Here is an 18421-nt window from a genome sequence, read left to right on the forward strand (position 1 = left end):
ATAAATAGAGAGACATAGAGAGAGGAGTATAATGAAAAAGGAAAGTTAAGGCTTGATGTCAAGGGTTGTTAAAGATCAGCCTGTGACCCCACTGAAGTCACTGGCACTATCTCTTCATGCGGGCCCTTCACAGCCTGATGCATCTGTATCAGATAGCAGGCCCTCTGTTCACAGCATTTGCCCTCTCTACAGCTCAAACCATGGCACTGCAGCTCAGCAGCACCCAGCCATCACATAAGATGTATATTCAGCCACATCAGAGCTGTCATTCAGACGGGATCCTTTTTGAGGCGTATAGCAGACATCCAAAATGTTTTAAATGCTCATGTCAGTGACGCTGCACTTCTACGTTACTTTTAAACAACAAATATAAAACAAAGCACACCATGTTCAATGATTAGAACCACCTTTGTAGATGGGTAACGGTGCAGCAGTTGTGACTGTATTGACTTCATTGTGGCAATAATGTGTTTTTTTCCCCAGCTGCTTCGGTTAGGTAACTTGTAGCTATTTACTATATTTCTGCCTGCATTAAACTTCAGTATGGAGAGGTGGAGTAGAGTAGTATGGGCTCAATCCAATATTGATCAAGCAGTACGATGCATCTTTTAATGTTTTACTTGGGTTTGGTTAAGCCCCAAATGTGGACATGAGAACAACTGTTAGTGAGAAAGCTTTGAAATTGTTGTGGAGGATGGGGCTGACTTGTTTTGGAATTTGAACTCATTAATGCTTTACATGTGATTACAGAGTGAATGAAGCACCACGAAGTAACAGCTTGATCTACTTTACTTCATTAATTGCATGTCTGCGCCATCACAAATAGTGTCATCATTTTCCTTCTTTGAGATGTAATTCCACTGCAAATATTTCAATCTATTCAATTATAAGGACACTTTGAACATTGCTTTTAAAGAAAGATAAAATAAGCATTGGTCATATTTGGTGCCAGCCCCAACAAAATCCACTGATAATGGAATTGTTTTCATCCTATTCCCCTTTCCAACACTTGAGCTTTGCCTCTGGCCTTGATAGGGCCCGAAGTAGGTATATTATCTTTTTCTTTTGTTTGTTTGTCTTATGTTGCAGCAAAAGGGCGATCAGCACTTTCACCTTAAGGCCCTTCCTCCCTGCCCTCTGGACATTTGAAACCCTGAGGCAATGCCAGCATAAACCCTCCACTTCTTGTATCACAAACTTTTCCATTATCACACTTAGTGAAGTTATTCTATCCCCACACCCACTATGAATCCAATTCACTTTCCACTCTTCTGTAATTCACAAGAGACCATGCTAAATTGCTTATTAATCAGGCCACTTTGTAATGACCGCAATTGCTGCATATGAACGCACAAACACACGAACAGGCGTGCACATTTTCACATATCTACAGGTGCACGCACATACACACATACTCATAGACAAACATGCACAAACACACGCTTACACACTTCTATCTACACTTCTAATCTGCTAGTAATGAGGTCAGTGCTCTCATTAGAGCTGAGAGAAACGAGGGAGGATATGAAAGAGAGGAGGGGAGGGCAACAAAGAAAATCCCATGTCATGTTTTCCCAGTGGAGGTCAGTGTTTGTGTGTGTTTGTGTATGTGTGTGCATGCCGATGAGTGAGTTCTGAGTAACTCTTATGCTTCATCTGCAAAAGCATTCCTCTCTGCACTACATGCACATTTCTCTGTGTCTGGTTTACAACGGTTCCTGTGTTGAAACATGGCACAGTGATTATGAGCATGTGCATGTGAGGGACTTAAGCACGTATACGTGTTTCCTGAAATGTTTTTCGGTTCAGTTTTGTGCGTTGACTGACCGGGTCCAGTACAGGTGTGATGAGCAGGTGTTTTCCCCAGAGGAACTGGCGGTCTACTTGCCAGGTGGCGCTGTCAGAGTAGAACCTAGGGAATGACAAAGAAGTGTGTAGAATCAATAATGTAGATTTTTCATTCTATTCTGTGTAACCAGAACATTATTGAGATTCATTGCGCATAACCAGGGTCCGCCACTTTGTTCATGTCAGTAAATACCTGTATTTACCTGTCTGTAATATTACCACTGGTCTATGACAGCCATTTGGACACAATGTATGAGTATGCTTAACTGAATGATGCCTTCTTTTTTATGTGAATACTGCAGGTAGAATTTTAACTAAACATAGAAACATATTACAACAGGTTTCCTTTCCTTTCATGGCCTCCATATCCATGCTACATCAGCCTTTAAGGTCCCTTTAATGAGGTTCAAAGTTTTTAATGGGCTTGTTCCCTCATATCTGTCTGATCTACTTCATCGTTGTATTCCATCCTCTGCTCTTAGTTGCCTCCTGTCTGTCTGCTGGCTACACAGCCTCCTCTGGAGCAACCTCCCTGCTGACATCAGACTGACACTGTTGAGGCCTTCAACTCTGAAACTTAAAACTTATCTTTACGGCTTAACTTAACCTGCCACTGTTGTACCACTGAGATGTTGGGCTTCACTCTCATTAAATCAATTCAAACTGCAGTTTAGTCCATGTTGTCATCAGTGGGATCAGTATAATCCTTCTGAAAATCACTGCATCATTATTCCCACAAGCACACGAGTGCCCGGGCAGTGTGGCGCTCTCTTCTTCTCCTTCCTGTTACTTCAGTTTCTCTCTCTCTCTCTCTAATATTTTGCTTTCTCCTCTCTCCTCCTGTTGCTCACTGCAGGTCTTTCTTCCTTGGGAGCTGTGGAGTCTGGATTTACAATGACAAGCCACTTAAAACTGCCATGATCCTGCTTAACACCTGCTGCTCTAACTATGCAGACTATTATTGTTTATTTTAATAGTTTTCCCAATCATCATGATGACAGCCATTATTTTTTTTTTACAGTTTATATCTACATAACCAACCAAAGTAATACCACCATTTGTAAAATGTTATAATAATAATACAAAATATCGCTTCCTATTTCCTATTTTCCTAATTCGTGAAGTAAGCCAGAAATTAAACGCGAACCATTTGTTATCATAACCAGTCCAAAGATATCTTAACCACGGGGTGGACAGGAAAACCGTGCATGACAACTTCTACGTCACCTCTGACGTCTGACAGTGATTGGCTGAGTGGCGTTACGTGATTGGCGCCGTAATTGTTAGAAACAAAGTGGCTCCTTTAATTGATCACTCAGACTTCCGGCTTCTGGGTCCGGATTAGCACGTCGGCTGTCAGTCCGCGTTGACGGCCTGCTTCATGAAACAATGGCACTTAACTTAAAATATGTTTTCACTGACAGACTCATTCACTGCTGTGACATCCAATTACATCCACGCAGGGTTCACCGTGGACAAATGTCTCCCGGGGAATACACCGGTCAGTGACTGGGGTCGATATTTCTCCTTCTGGATTTTCCCCATGAGCCTCAGGAGTTAAATTGGAGTCAAAATGGAGTCGTGAGGTGTCCGTCCTCGACAGTTTATGGACTTCCCGTCTCCTCGGCCAACAGGACAGCAGCGGCCTCCTCCGTTCACCCGGAGCCGACGACATCATACGAGCTGAGTACCTGCTGCTGCAGACACACACTGTCTTTGGTTTAGTTGTGGTTGTGTTTGACTGTCCGAGCTGAGTACCTGCTGCAGACACACACTGTCTTTGGTTTAGTTGTGGTTGTGTTTGACTGTCCGAGCTGAGTACCTGCTGCTGCAGACACACACTGTCTTTGGTTGAGTTGTGGTTGTGTTTGACTGTCCGAGCTGAGTACCTGCTGCTGCAGACACACACTGTCTTTGGTTGAGTTGTGGTTGTGTTTGACTGTCCGAGCTGAGTACCTGCTGCAGACACACACTGTCTTTGGTTTAGTTGTGGTTGTGTTTGACTGTCCGAGCTGAGTACCTGCTGCAGCAGACACACACTGTCTTTGGTTTAGTTGTGGTTGTGTTTGACTGTCCGAGATGAGTACCTGCTGCAGACACACACTGTCTTTGGCTGAATGCTGGTTGTGTTTGACTGTCCGAGCTGAGTACCTGCTGCTGCAGACACACACTGTCTTTGGCTTAGTGGTGGTTGTGTTTGACTGTTGTTGGCTGCTTCTCGCTTTAAACTTGCTGAGAAATTGTGTGTCTGTTGCTTTGATACATGCATGTTGTTGAGCAGAGTACTGTTTTGTTTATTTTTTGTCAGTGTGATTAGTGGGGAAGGCCTGACACATGTTTCTGTACCTTGTCTTGGAAAACAGACCATTGCCTTTGTATCAGTTTAACTGTTGGTGTTTTTTTAAATGTCCATCTGAGGTGCATGGCTTTAGCTACTTCAGATCAGTGGAAGGTGAAGTGCAACATCCACGGCACATCAGTTGCATAGACAGGAGTGGAGAGTATTTTGGGGCTCTGTTGGTATTCTGCCTTCATCGAAGAGAGCAGCCAAGGTGCTGTCTGCTCTGGATGGGGGATCACAGTGGCTGTGATGTTCCGAGGCTCTAATGCACATCCCGCTAAAACGTATTAGGCATAATAATTTTGTTTTGGGGATTAGCTTTGTCAGCAGAAACCCCCTCACAGCTTCGAAGCTCATTGTATATTTGCAGTTACTAGTCAAGGACTTTGGTACCGTTTTCTGACTGAAATGAAATGAAGCACGGCCTCAGTTTGGTCAGAGTCCTGAAGTGTTTTTTTTTTTTTTTGTTGCTGATTGGTGACGACTCTTGGCAGTATGGGTTACAGTGATTTGCTGATGCAGACTGGGTGGAAAATAATGTTCTGTCATGTTCTTGCAGGTGGATTGCATAATCTGACACTCTTTATTGTTGTTTTTTGTATTATGCTCATGTCTACCTCTTTCTTTTTAATATGACTGTTTCAACTGTTTTTTCCCCACTTGAGAGCGCGCTCTCTCTCTCTTTGGTCTTTTCTGCCAAATTGCATCGAATAATCAGAGAGTATATTTCTAATGACTTACTCGTGCATGACAGGACGTACAACAGTCTCTCCCGTGGTGTGGGCTTTGTAGAAGAGCGTGTAGAGGTATGGCAGCAGTGTGTATCGAATCATCAGGTAATGTTTAGAACTTTCCACCAGCAATGAAGTAGGGCCGTATACAGCTGGATCCTGGGGCTGGAGACAGAAAGATGGATTAAAGAGATGGCATTGATAAATGGGAGACAGGAAGCAGCAGACAAAATAAAGATTTGTCTTTTTATTCACAGGAGGAGGAAAATAGGGGCAGAGGTTGAGTGATATGGGAGGGTAAAAGAGAGCTTTTGTTAGAATAAGGAGGTAGTAATAACTTGGAGGTTGAAATGGGAGAAAGGAAAGGTAGGAAGAGGGATGAGAAGCTGGGAAAAGGACAGAGGAATGACAAAGATTTTTTTTTTTTTTTACATCACAAATTTATTCATGATGTATAAGTGAACATTAATCTTTATTTATAATGATTAAAAACAGAACAAAACTACAAGCACAAATTGCAAAGAGAATGAGGAAAAAGAAGTTGAGATAAAGAGGAAAAGTGTGTGAGAACGGAACATAAGTTTGATTTTAATTTCTGTGGTAGTGGAGACTGGGAGGGTGATTAGCTGCTAACAGGCCATGCTCCTCATCTGGCTAATCATTTTATGCCCTCAGCACCTCCGAGAGTGTGATGAGAACTGTGTGTGTATGTGTGGGTGTGTGTGAGTGTGAGAGAGAATGTGTGTGTGTGTGTGTGTGTGTGTGTGTGTGTGTGTGTGTGTGTGTGTGAGAGAGAGTGGCCTGCCTGGTCATATGTTGAGAGCCATGATTAGGGCAAAGCAAAGGTCACACATTAGCTGTCTCATTTAGTGGAACTCATACTTCAAATTCATCATCTTGTCCCTGTCCTCCAGCAACTACACCCCCCCCCTCCACAACACACAGACACGCACACCCACGTAGACACATAATATGTCATTCTAACTGCCCCTTCTCTGCCTCATAGCTTTACTGTTTGTGTGGCAGTGATGAGCCTGAAAAGGTGACATGAAGAATGTAGCAAGGGAGATGTGTTAATGTGGCTAGGTTTACTGCAAAATTCCGTTCGCTTGGTTGTTTAACCATTTGCAGAACCAAGGTTTTGTGCAGTTTGTGTATTTTGCTTTGGACTCGAGCTGAAAATGTTAGTATACCTGGCTATAGCCATTAAAATGACTGAGCTTTAATTCCCAGAACTGGCCCATGTCAGTCTACATTCCTGAATGGGGTTTTAGTTTATGTAATAAAAACAAATACAAGTGGATCTGTCCCACTTTTTCTTTTATCCAGGGAAGCTCACACTTGAGAATCTGGTTTGTATTTATTCACCAAGTTCAAGTATATACTGAAGTTGTTGTATTTATTGCTATTGTCATTCCTCTTCTTTGTTTTTTAGCTTTTATTCGTGAGATATTATGGAATATGCTGCTATCAAGTACAAACATAAAATATAAATCTGGCTTTTGACTTGCGTGCCCAAGTATGTCAGCCTAGCAGCTGAACAGGATGTCTTTTTACTTAAAAACTTGAGGCAAATCAAGATGTCAGAAAAGATGCATCATACACCCTTAGCCAGACTCACTGTTGGAGCTGGAGAGATGCTGCTGTCTGAGTGAGAAGAGATGACACTACCCATGTAAATGTTAGTGGAGGTTTTTATGATGTATGGCACACCATATTATGGCAAATCAACATAACGTAGCATATATCATTATTATTTACTGAAGTGTAAAGTCTCAACCTCTTTGATGTGCTTTTTTGGTACCAGATAAGTTTTGCCTCAGGTTCAAATATTCCACTACCCAGCAGCTATAATGATCTCCAAAAGCTATGTTCCCAGTGTTGAACCTAAAATAAGATGGCACACTGTTTTATTGAGCTTGTGCTGGTGTGATGATGCTCTCCATAGATACTGAAAGACGTTTATATTTTTAACAAGTTCATGGCACCTATACAATGTTATGATATGAAGGGCCTACCCTGTGGCACTTTAGACCAAACAGTGTGTTATATAAATCTAAAACTGACAGTCGAATATATGAATTTCAGACCAAAATGCCTTCATCGTACCTTATAGCCCTGAGCGTTGTGGTTCCGACTGAAAGGATAGAAAGCTCCAACCTGCATCCAGCGACGGCACAACTCTTCACTGGAGTCGTCAAAGAACCCACAGATGTCAGCGCCAATCTGAAACGTAGAAAGTGGTGACAGCTTGACATTTAACCAGAATCTACAGAATGCATGTAAAGTTCTTCACTATGCTGGAGTCATGCAGTTGGCATGTCATTTCACATAAAAGGGGACGTTATGAATTCTAGTTGGCTGTGGTATAAGCTCTGTTATAAATGTCAAACTAGACCCCTTATTTGTCTTCTAAAATGCCTCTCCAGATGTCTGTTCAATGTGGTCAAGATTTACTGGCAGACAGCTGATATGGACAGTGATCTTTATTTACATTAATTGCGCAGTAGAGTCCAAGGAAGAGACTTAAGTCGAAGCCCAGTTTATGGAAACTGCTTGCTTTCTATTGGTTACTACTGGCCACATTTTACAGCAGACTCAATAGGAGGGAATCGATCCAAATCCCATTTCTCCTCCAGTCTTTTTCTTCCCCTCTCTCTCTATGGTGTGTGTGTGTGCTTGCATGTATGCCGGAGAGCACTAAAATCTGCTTGGCACAGTCCCACTAGGATGTAGTTGACATCTGAGACCACCTGATGTGCACAGCTGGAGGAGTGCATATGTGTGTTCTACCCCCTGTTGTTTTTTTACCACTGGTTGCACTCTGTGCAGTGCACACATACACATACAAGCAGTTAGTCCAGAGTTCACTTTGGTACTGACAAAAGCACTGTGTTGTCTCGACTTCATGCGTTTGATTGTGGGGGTGGCCCTGCAAAAAGAACTGGTGTTCATCCAGACATTTTAACGGATTGCATTCCAGACGCTGTTTTTCTTCCCTGCCCCTCTGCCTTTATGTTTGGGCCTGAACATAGATCTCCATTAGCCAGCTGAATGCTTTTTAAAAAGGCGAAAGAGGAATGCCAGAACTTACACATTGAAATCTTTTTTTGAAGGATACAAGTGTTTTTCATACCTAATAATAGCATCTGTCTTTCATTAAAACTGTGTGAGAGATATGAGCCTCAAATTAAGTATACTAAAGTCCCTGAATTCTTTTAGTATAATATGCAAAGTATTTGCCTCTCTGTGAAGGTTTGCTACTCACATAGGGAACGCCAAAGAGTCCAAACTCTAACATGCCTGGGATGGCCCATTTTATGTCGTTCCAGTTGGCAGCATTGTCCCCCAGCCAGTGACCCGAATATTTTCCCACACCTGGGAAGGAAGAGCGGGTCAACATCAGGGTACGGTTTCCTCCAAACACGCGCTGCAGGGCTCTGTGGGATGGGGAGGCAGAAAGAGAGTGCAAAGAGAAAGCCATTTGGATAAAAAGGACATCAGGACAGAGAGACAGACTCAAATGGCTCAAGAGAGAAATGTATATCAGACACATGCGTGTAAACACAAACATTGAGGAAGATGCAGTCACTTTATAGGGACAAAGCCACACTTGGTGTTACTGTTACTTTTGTACTGTACATTATGTAGTTCGAGGGAAATCGAAGTGATATCGATTTTCATGACAATACCAATCCCTGATGATGTTTACAAAAAGTGTCTCCTGCCAATAACACATTTTAATTAGTGGACAGAGGGAGAAAGGAGACAAAAGATGAGCTTGCTTTAATGCCAAGGGAGTGAGTCAGCAAGTTGATTTCAAAGAGATTGTATTTCATGGACTAAAGTGAGTGTGCATGCATGTGACCTTGTGTAGGCAAGTATTATCCGCATCTTTGAATATAGAATATCTGTATATTATGTGGTTGTCACAGATCATATTTAACCTCTGGAAAAGTGTCATGAGGAAAACGAGCTGTAATGATCGTGCATGCTGTTTAGGTATACATGCAGTTGGGGAATGTCTTATTTTATAGCCAAAACCGAGGTCAAAGAAAAACTTAGGAATATAAGATCTGAACTCATATAAACATGTTGAATGCTATTGTCTTTACACAATGGATGTTTATGTAGAAGATGATTATGAATGTCAAGTGCCTCTCTGCATCTATAAATTTTCTTTTTTCAGTAGATTTTCTCGCAGCAAAATGTCACAGCAATATTTTATATATGAAACTATAAAAGGCAGTGGGAACACTATTATCCAATGATGATAAAGAATCTTTTCTTCCCCTGTTGACAATATACTAACCAATTCTCAGGCTACATTGGGGTAATGTATCTATCTTTTGGAAAAGTTGAATATTATGAATAATGTATTCCTACTTAGTCTCCATATAGGTATATCTATTGTTGTCCTCTTTTATGGGGTGCCATTTCCTAACAGGCAAAAACCCATTAGTGCAGGTGTGCACTGGTTTCTAATTGATGCATTCTCCCATACCATCACCATTAGTGCAGATTAGAATCCCGGAAACTGATGCCAGCTTTAACTTTGTGTTAAAATATTGAGCTGAGGGCTTGGAAACTGTAGTTGTAGTTTGTGCAGTGTTTGTTCATATGGGCTTCCACAAATGCAGTCATCCGCCTATCTTTACTGTGCATTTGGACATTCTCAGGCAAACCTCCTCCGGTACTCTTGTTTCAAATTGCTTTGTGCTTGTTTGCATTTTTTTGATGGAAACAGTGATTAGATACATGAATTGCAGCCCAAGACCCACCTCTCGAATCACACCTCATCACTATCATCTTGATCAATCACTAGGAAGGAAAAGTTGTGTGCATTCTTGTTGCACCGACTTAGTCTGTGATCAAACTACAGTGTGTACATTCAAGAAGATGCTTATATAAATATGCATAAAGAAAGCATAGAGCAGGTTAAATATACTTAAACCTGCTGAATGCTTCATTAATTTCTGTATGCCAATGATTATGTCCTCTGCTCCAACTGATGCTCTATAGGTCTGTGTTAGTAATAGGCCCCTAAACTATTTCAGTGTCAGAACCAGATGAGGAATTTCACTCTTTCACCTTCAGAGCCGAGCTCATTAAAACATGTTTCTGCACTCGGCACATAAGACATGTCTGCAAGAGTCGCGGGCTGTGATTTAATAGAGGGCACTGCACTGAACTGACAGATTTCTTGATTGCGCTTCTATGTGGCAGCTCCATAATTTCGTTCCAGGGCCACTTCTCAATAACTTCCTTTTCTACAACTTCTATAACAAATGTTGAAAGATTTATTATTTATTGAAAGATTTTCAGTTTTAACATCACACTGTGCATTTTGAGTGCGGCCCTCATTCCTCTCAAGGGGTGGCAGCATGCTGGCCTCTCCACTGTAGCACAAGCTGGCCAAATTCCTATCATCGATTGTGAATGCACTCACTTTTCAGTGGCCAGCACCATAGAGTAGCCATACAGACTGTGGACGTCATAGTGGTTCCCCCAGGCCTGCTTGGCATCCATACACAGTGTCTTACTGTACATCACCTCATCCAGGATCTCTGGGGAAAGAAAAGATGGAGGTAAAGAGATGGGACAGGGAGAGGAGCTATTGAATGAATACAAAGTAAGTGATGCAGTGAGGGAAGGGTGAGACATATGAGAAATAAAAGAGGAAAAGGGGGACAGAGAGAATGAGAGAGAGACAATGATGTATACTGCAATAGGAAAAGGGAACAATGAGGAAATGAGAGACAGATGGAGCAATAGAGAAAGAGGATGACTAAGGAGGAGTGCAATAAAAAGGTGGCACCAGGGGAACATGCCTTTTCCAGTTATGATCATCCTGTCTGGGACAGAGTCGAGATAAAAGATGTGGCAGAAGAGTCATTTTTGAAATTCTTCACCAGAGACTTGCCTTTCTTTTTCTTTTTTTTTTTTTTTAAAGATTAGTTTTCCGTCAGACCTGAACTAGCTTCATAAGCTGTAGCAGCTAATTTGCCAACTTATGATCGGCCTTTGGACTTTCGTCTGCTCCCATGTGACATTGTCTACATTTGTGTTTCATTTACCTTAGTCCTTTGTTCAGATTCTTATAAAGTGTAGAAGTATTTGTTAGTAAGGTCAATGAACATTGCTGCCACTGCATACCTGCTGTATAAAACTGTATAACATAAATATAAAGTATGATTATGGCTCGGAATATAAAAAATAATGAGTCTTACTTGGAGTGTAGGGAGGGTAGTTAAGGTTGTTATCGGCACAACCCTTATTTGATCCTTTCTTGAAATTAGCCACCTCATTCATGTCCTGCAAGTGCATCAGAAGACCATTTTAAATTTTAACATCAGTGATAATGACCAAAATGAGTTTCAGCCCGTTTTTATGTCAGCGTCAATGTTTAACCCACAATAATGTAATTGCCACTGAAAGTGACAAAAAAACCCCAAGCTTATGCCCTGTTTGTGTTTGCACGCACTACACTGCAGAATAATGTAAATTTCAGAATTTTGAATCGATGATCAGCCAAACAGTGAATGCACACCTCCATTTTATTTTTCTAAAATTGACTTACAATCCAAAGGGCATCGTGTTTGATCTCCCTGGAGAATTTTTCGTACTCATCAACCCACCAGTCGATGCAATTTTGGCTTGTGTAGTCTGGAAACACTGTCTCTCCTGGCCATACCTGAAAGGGGATAGAGAGAATGTGAGAACCTATATGTTTACAGGCACTTTTTTCCAAAAAACTGTTTTAGAATGAAACATTAGTTTGACATCAATGTGTGCTTCCCTGCTGATGATGCTTCCTATCGGTTTTGTTTTGGCTAAGCACATTATAAAATTTTTTTCACATCATCTCACTAAAAATAAATTTATCTGTTTGTTTCTGTTTTAAAAATGTCAACAACATGTCTTTAACCTAAAAAAAACAACAACAAAACAACACTGTACATGCAAGCAACACAATGGCATTAGATGAGCTTGGATAGTGTGGGCGTGGTGAGCTACACAGAAGCAAAAACTAGGCCTACGGAAATGTCCATGAATCAGTTTAACTGTGGAAGTGACAAAGAAAAAAAGAACAGAAGAGAGATGAAATAAGGGAGGGGGTGGGATTGATGAGAGGGGGAGAGAGAAGGATAAGGGGAATAGACGGACGAATTGAGGAAGAGAACAGAGGAGGAGAAATCGATAATGCAATAGAAATCTCTAGACGTGACTGTGTTAGAAGTCATCCTTAATGACATGTATTGAGGAAAAAAAAATATTAATCCACAGAGAAAGACAGATTTTGTGTGTCTGTGTGCACATTTCTGGGTGTGAACACTTCTTTAGATCATGGTAGATATTGAATCTCAAGGTTGTGCCATTGTAGCTAACTTTTATCTTTACCTCAACTGCCAATAACTTTACAGCCCTGTTTGTAGCACAGACATGCATCTTGCTTGTGCAAGCTAATGTTGTGTGCGTGCACACATTTTCACGCACATGTAGATTTATAGGCAGATGTTTTTGGCAGGTGGTCAGAACTCCAAGGTCAGAGCTTATTGATAGTACCGTGCATTTTCCATCTTTTTTTCATCCACAATCACTTCTTCCAGCCTTTTAACTCTAGATTGTAGTCTAGCTGACATCTCCAGCTGTTTACTAACACTGACAGCCCTGTAAACACTTCCTACAAATCTGTCGGTATTTTTAGCTGCATATCTCTCTATCTTTACGTCTGTTTGTCTGTTTTTATGCTCTTCTCTATGTCGGTCTGCCTATCTATGTCATTACTGTCTGTCTCCCTTCTCCTACTTGTCTCTATCTGTCCCGCTGCCTGCCTCTTCTTCAAAGTGTCTCTCCACCTTCCATCTTGTCTGTGTCTTTTTTGTGTTTACCTGATAATCTGTCTCTCTGTCTCACTACAACTGACTCCCTGTGTACTACCCTGTCACTCCACCACTCAGAAAGACAGCCAGTCTGTCTCCCTGTACATTTCCCTCTAATCTATTATTTGTGTCTGTCTGTCTGTCTGCACCAGTCTTTTTCTCAGCCCATGTTTCAGTCTGTCATTCCTACCTTTAAACCCACATAGACTGTTTTTTGTTGTCGTTACTCCCTGCTGCTCTCTTTACTCCCATCCATTTTCGCCACTGTTCCGTGAACAGAAATGTTGGGCTGTGTGAGTGAGGTTCTGCTATGATTTTACTCGCACACTGAAACATATGGGCGAGCAGAAAAAGCTTTTATCCTTATCTTCTGAAGCAATTAGCTTTCTTAAAAGCAGAATAAATACCAGCCTGTCGCTGTATCTCCTTTGTCACTGATACGACCACCGCAGGTCATTTTGCAAAGACTCCAATGTTTTTATAATCGGGCCACATACATTCAGATGGACGTAAACTGGAATCAATTAAAATTGAACATGCGCATGTAGATATAAAGCACAAACAACCAAGAATAGCTTCTCATCTAGAGAATTGCATACACACAGATCCACCATTTCTCTCTCTTTCTCTCACATAGACACACAGACAACTAATCTGTGATGCAGAACATTTTAAGATTAAACACTAATGCAGAATCAATGCATATGTTTGACCTGTTATAAACGGCATGAAAAAGGGATTAGCAGGGGGATTGAACCTAATCGTGTGTGTAATCAAAAGCAGCACTATAAAAGCATGGGAGCCACAGACTTTTTACGCCTCCCACCTCCGCCCCCTCTCAGCAGGAGAGCGTTTTTGAAAACAAAGTCCTCAATTGGGGAAAAGAACAGAAATAACATCCCTGAAACTTGAACCTCTAATTTGGGAATATAATTGTTTGGAAGAACCAGTCACACATTCACATGCTCACCCATAAAAAATGCATTTACAGTATTCATGCTTGTACTGATAAATTACACAATGCAAAGGTTTGAGCCATCATATTGATTTCTGAGTCATGGATTCAGCAAGGGTTTACAAACTGTACATTCAGCGGGACTCTTTGTCTCCCCACCTTTAGCTGTTCACACCGAGTCTTTGATGGTCCATCCGTGCACCAAACATCTCTTTCTACGTCAACAGATTAATCAAGTCTTAAGAGTCATGTTGCAGATATAGTCTGTATCAAGTGTTGATTTTACAAAATCTAGACTGTGACCTCAGTAACTGTGTCATGCTCAGTTGGTCCTTAGGGCCAAGCATGTGTCAAAAAACCCCCATACCATTCAAACACTTCCACAGGAATTTACAATATAAAGTGTAATAGAAGCTGTATGTGCTCTAGAGAGCCCTTACACCAGTGTAAAAAATTTTACATACAACCCTAGAGATTTTTCCCCAAACTTTAAACAACCTAAACTTGATTGCAACTTAAAATTAACCATACAGTAGTGACCATGTGGTGATATTGTAGGAGATAGTTCTTAACAATAAAGTACTCAGTGAAAATTTTTAAAAATGACTCTGTTAACTGTCACCCCCCCCCCCTCCCTTTTTAATATAATGTAGCCATGTATGAATTATCCAAGAGGAACATCTACCCACCTGAACGATATTTGTTGCCCTCATGATTCTGAGTATATCGTGTATACTGTATGAAATCCCAATCTCTTCATGAGTTTCTGACATAGTTTGTGCATTTGGCAGTCATCTTGCCAAAGCGTATTAAATCATAGCTACTTAGTGTAAGACTAAGTACAGCATCAAATGAACCTCTTAGAATCTGTTTTGGCTTCACAATGTATGAAAATATAATGATACATAATGAGTAACTCGCTTGTTAACACCTGTGGGTGACTAGCTCTTTGCAACATTAAGGTTGACCCATGTAGGACTGTGACAAGCCGTTAAGACATGATACTGACTGCGGACATGCGTAGGACGGTAGCTTGGCGCACCATCTGGAGGAGGTAAGTCTTCGCTTGAATGGAGATAAGAACCTAATTAAGGGGTCTCTAAGTGTATTGCTTCATCTTTATTATTGCTTCAGTTGTCTGTCGCACCAAAATATGACTCACCTCTCCTAACAAAGGAGTTTTCCCATCAGATTCAGTGACCCAGGCATTCTTCTCATTCCCACGGTCATAGGACTCATATGGAGCGTTCCCTACTCTCTTACTGGTAGCTATTGCAGGATCCTGTGGGACAAAGGGAAACACACATAAGAAGATGAAAGGTAAATTTACTTTTGAGGAAAAACATCATCGTGCAGGCACTGCAAACTGCATAGTATGTTTGCCTGAGACTCCATATCGCAATGTTACATCATTCAGGACAGTGTTTAAAATCTTACTGGGTAAGCTGGTCATTCAGCTTAATGATTTGACCTGGAAATAAATCTATCAACCTGGTGCTTAAAGTTGAAATGTTCAGGGCTATTTGTTAGTTTTGCTCTGTTGCAAAGTAGTGTTTGCTTGCTTGGAGCAATTGTTGGGGATTGTTACTTGACAAGGGCCTTGACAAGACAAAAGGTTTATAATACACTTTGAGCAGTTCTCACTTGTAGGCTATAGTGATTGGGGAGAAAGCGTTTTGTGCTAACTTTCAGTAAAAGAAAAGACACTATAGATTCAAAGGATATGTTGGGTGTCTTAAGCAACTCAATAAAGAGTTTGGTTGTGACCTGCTATGTATGTGAAATGCCTTAATTAATGATTTGGCGAGCTATAATTAAATAGGATTAGATTTTTTTTTTTTTATTTGAAACAACAGTCAGCACTGCTGTTGGTTTATATTGCTGGTAGCTCTTTGTAAGTGAAGAATGAAGTTTAGTAAACTTGAGAGATGTTGTAATGGGAAAACTTTAAAATTGTTCATTTTGGTGTAGAATGAATAAATTAGATGTTCACAAACAGACATTTCTTACCAGGATAAGGATGTATCGCTGCCCTTTCTCGTGGAGATAGTCAGCAAACTGTGGCAGCTCTTTGAAGTTGACTTTGTCGTAAGTGAAATCTTTCTTATCCTCCATGTAGTCAATGTCGGTGTACTGAATGTCCTGCATTGGGAGAGGAACATGCTGTTTTTATGGGCACCACACTTACATGTAATACATATGATAATCAAACTGTTTTGGTAGGGAAGGGAAATAAGTTCCATGATTTGAAATTGTAATTGTTCAAAACGGTGTGTATTTTCCACTCTTGGTTTAAGACTGTCTTTGGAATACACTTTAACTTTGAGTTTACTTCAAAAAGGGTTAGATGTCATTAGATATTCAAAGCTTAATTGGAGATGCAAAAATGCTTGCACAGCTTCTATGTATTAAAGTCCAATTTGCATCTTGCGTGAGGGTAATAAATTCAAAATGATTCTTAATACCTCTTAAATGTACCCACTCATGCCTCTGCTTCTTTGCATAACTTGAACACATCCACTCAAAATTGTGCATCTTCATTATGACTTGAATAAATGCTTGTGACACAGCATAGTCCCATCTCACAATGCAAAAATAAGCCACCAGTGAGTATTTGTATTGTAAGCCTACAGTAAACCCATTTTAACCACTAGCTTTTTATGCAGCCATATCTTTGCTAGACTTTTGGAGACCATTACCACTTGGCTAAGCTGAGCTACCAAAACTTGGGAGTACAATGGGGAATGGTAACACTTTTTTCCCCCCCTCTTCATTTTGCCAAGGTGTGACTTCATGCTTGCTCTCTGTCTCTTCGTTGTCTGCCAAAATCTGCTTCATATCGATAGAGCAGATGGTTTGGATGGCTCTGCCAGATCCTTCCTCTAATGGTTATCAACTCCAGACATATTAGGGGGAATGTGATAATGCCCTCTGTGGTCTATCTAATGGTTATCAAATATGTCCCTGAATATAGCAGGAGAGGAAGCAGCTGCATCCTAATGTCTTTGGATATGAAAAAGATTGGAGATTATTAGAGTGAAATGTTGAGATAGGTTGGAAATTTGTTTGCATTTGATCTTCTGATAAGACATGGTTCAGAGCCTTTAATTGGTGTCACCTTTCTCTGAGTTGTCATACAGTTAGTGTTTTATGAGGACATGTAAAGGTTTCAAGTTGGAGTGTACCTTTTAGTAATTAAGAAGTAAAAAATACAACAAATATCACTGCCCTGTTCGGATCGGGACTTCTCACGGTCACTGTCAGCAGGCTCACATGGAGATAAGCAGTAAGACTCATTCCCAAGAAAATGTCAAGCAGAACTGGTATTTTTCAAGTGTCTTAAAGGGAAAGAAGCGAGGGGTAGTTTTAACATTCAGATCAGGATGAATGAGATAATGAAAGGAGCTTGGTCGATTGATCTTTGATCAGTGCTAACATTCAGTGACGCTTGAAAAATAGTGGTCCCGGGATTGAACCTGTAGTGCCCAGCAGACTCTCCATTATTCGTCAGAAAGCTGGATTACCCCGTCTAAGGTAAAGGCCATCCCAATCACTCTGACTGTCTGTCGAACTCCTGCTTCAACCTTCATATCACGTCTCTTCAGATAGTGTAATGGTTAAAGCTCTTGCCTTTGGTACCGCACAGGAGTGCATGAGTGGTTCAAATTTAACAAGGGGTCCACAAGAGGAAGTATCGACACTCAACCCCCCCAAATAAAAAATGGAAGTTGTACATCTGCTAAAGAAGACTGTCCCTCACCTATACTGCACAAACTGTTGCCATGTATACTTAATCTCAAGAAATGAAAATCCTGAAACAATTGAAATGTCTGAGGTCACATTCAAAAATCTTCTTCCATTCTGTTCCTAATTTGCTTGTGCGCTGCAAAGTAAGTCAAGGAATGAAACACAAACGGCAACCCAGTGTTGAGAAAACCATGACTGGTTTTCATTTACCAGACAGTAATTGATGAATTATGATCGCACACTCCTGATATGAAATGTAATGGAAGGATTTTCTCACATAATTTCTTACTGTCAGTGTTCAACGTACGAATGGAGATCTTGTGGTCTTACCTTACAGCTTGTCTGATACGAATTTATTGTGCATTTTTATGACGACGATAAAGACAGAACAAACAAAAATGTGACAGGAATTTAAATAACAAAGATCGACAAGATAGACTAGAGATAAAATAGACCTGAGATATTGAGTGGGAAAAGTGCCAAACACGTGAGCACAGGATGTTTTTTCAGAGCGGATTAAGGTTAGTAAAAATATTCGTATGATGTGGTGCCAATAGATTGTCAGACAGCATAAAAATAAATAGTTAAGGGAAAATCAAGCATGCAGACAGGAGCTTACATATGGGAGGCCCACGGCACGATTCCTCTCCACCGTTTTCTTGACCTCACTCAGGCTACCGTAATCCCACCGAGAAAGCTGGAAACCCAGCGACCAGTAGGCAGGAATGACTGGCCTGCCAATGAGCTGGACAGCATGATTGGACATATTGTTAATATATTAGCTGTGCCAAGGCAGCTCGCAAGCTACTCTTGCGCAGCAGACCCTCCCCACAAAAAACAAAACAAAAAAAAAAACAAACAAACAAACAAAAATCCATATCCAATCCAATGCATATTTTTGGCTTTTTATTAAAAA

At 40.8% G+C, this 18421-nt stretch overlaps 1 protein-coding gene across 1 annotated transcript in view; it reads right to left on the reverse strand.

Annotated features, from left to right (window-relative positions):
• Positions 1–18421, reverse strand: part of si (sucrase-isomaltase) — a 71506-nt gene that overhangs the window by 34923 nt on the left and 18162 nt on the right. The window contains exons 11-20 of the mRNA XM_029517793.1: positions 18125–18250; positions 15769–15900; positions 14921–15040; positions 11501–11614; positions 11151–11235; positions 10370–10487; positions 8189–8360; positions 7030–7146; positions 4931–5085; positions 1828–1912 (exon numbers count right to left, since the gene is read on the reverse strand). Coding sequence (XP_029373653.1) covers positions 1828–1912; positions 4931–5085; positions 7030–7146; positions 8189–8360; positions 10370–10487; positions 11151–11235; positions 11501–11614; positions 14921–15040; positions 15769–15900; positions 18125–18250 — 1224 coding nt within the window. The remainder of the gene's footprint in view (positions 1–1827; positions 1913–4930; positions 5086–7029; positions 7147–8188; positions 8361–10369; positions 10488–11150; positions 11236–11500; positions 11615–14920; positions 15041–15768; positions 15901–18124; positions 18251–18421) is intronic.

The sequence above is a fragment of the Echeneis naucrates genome, chromosome 13 (genome assembly GCF_900963305.1).
Source record: "Echeneis naucrates chromosome 13, fEcheNa1.1, whole genome shotgun sequence".
Classification (NCBI taxonomy): Eukaryota; Metazoa; Chordata; class Actinopteri; order Carangiformes; family Echeneidae; genus Echeneis; species Echeneis naucrates.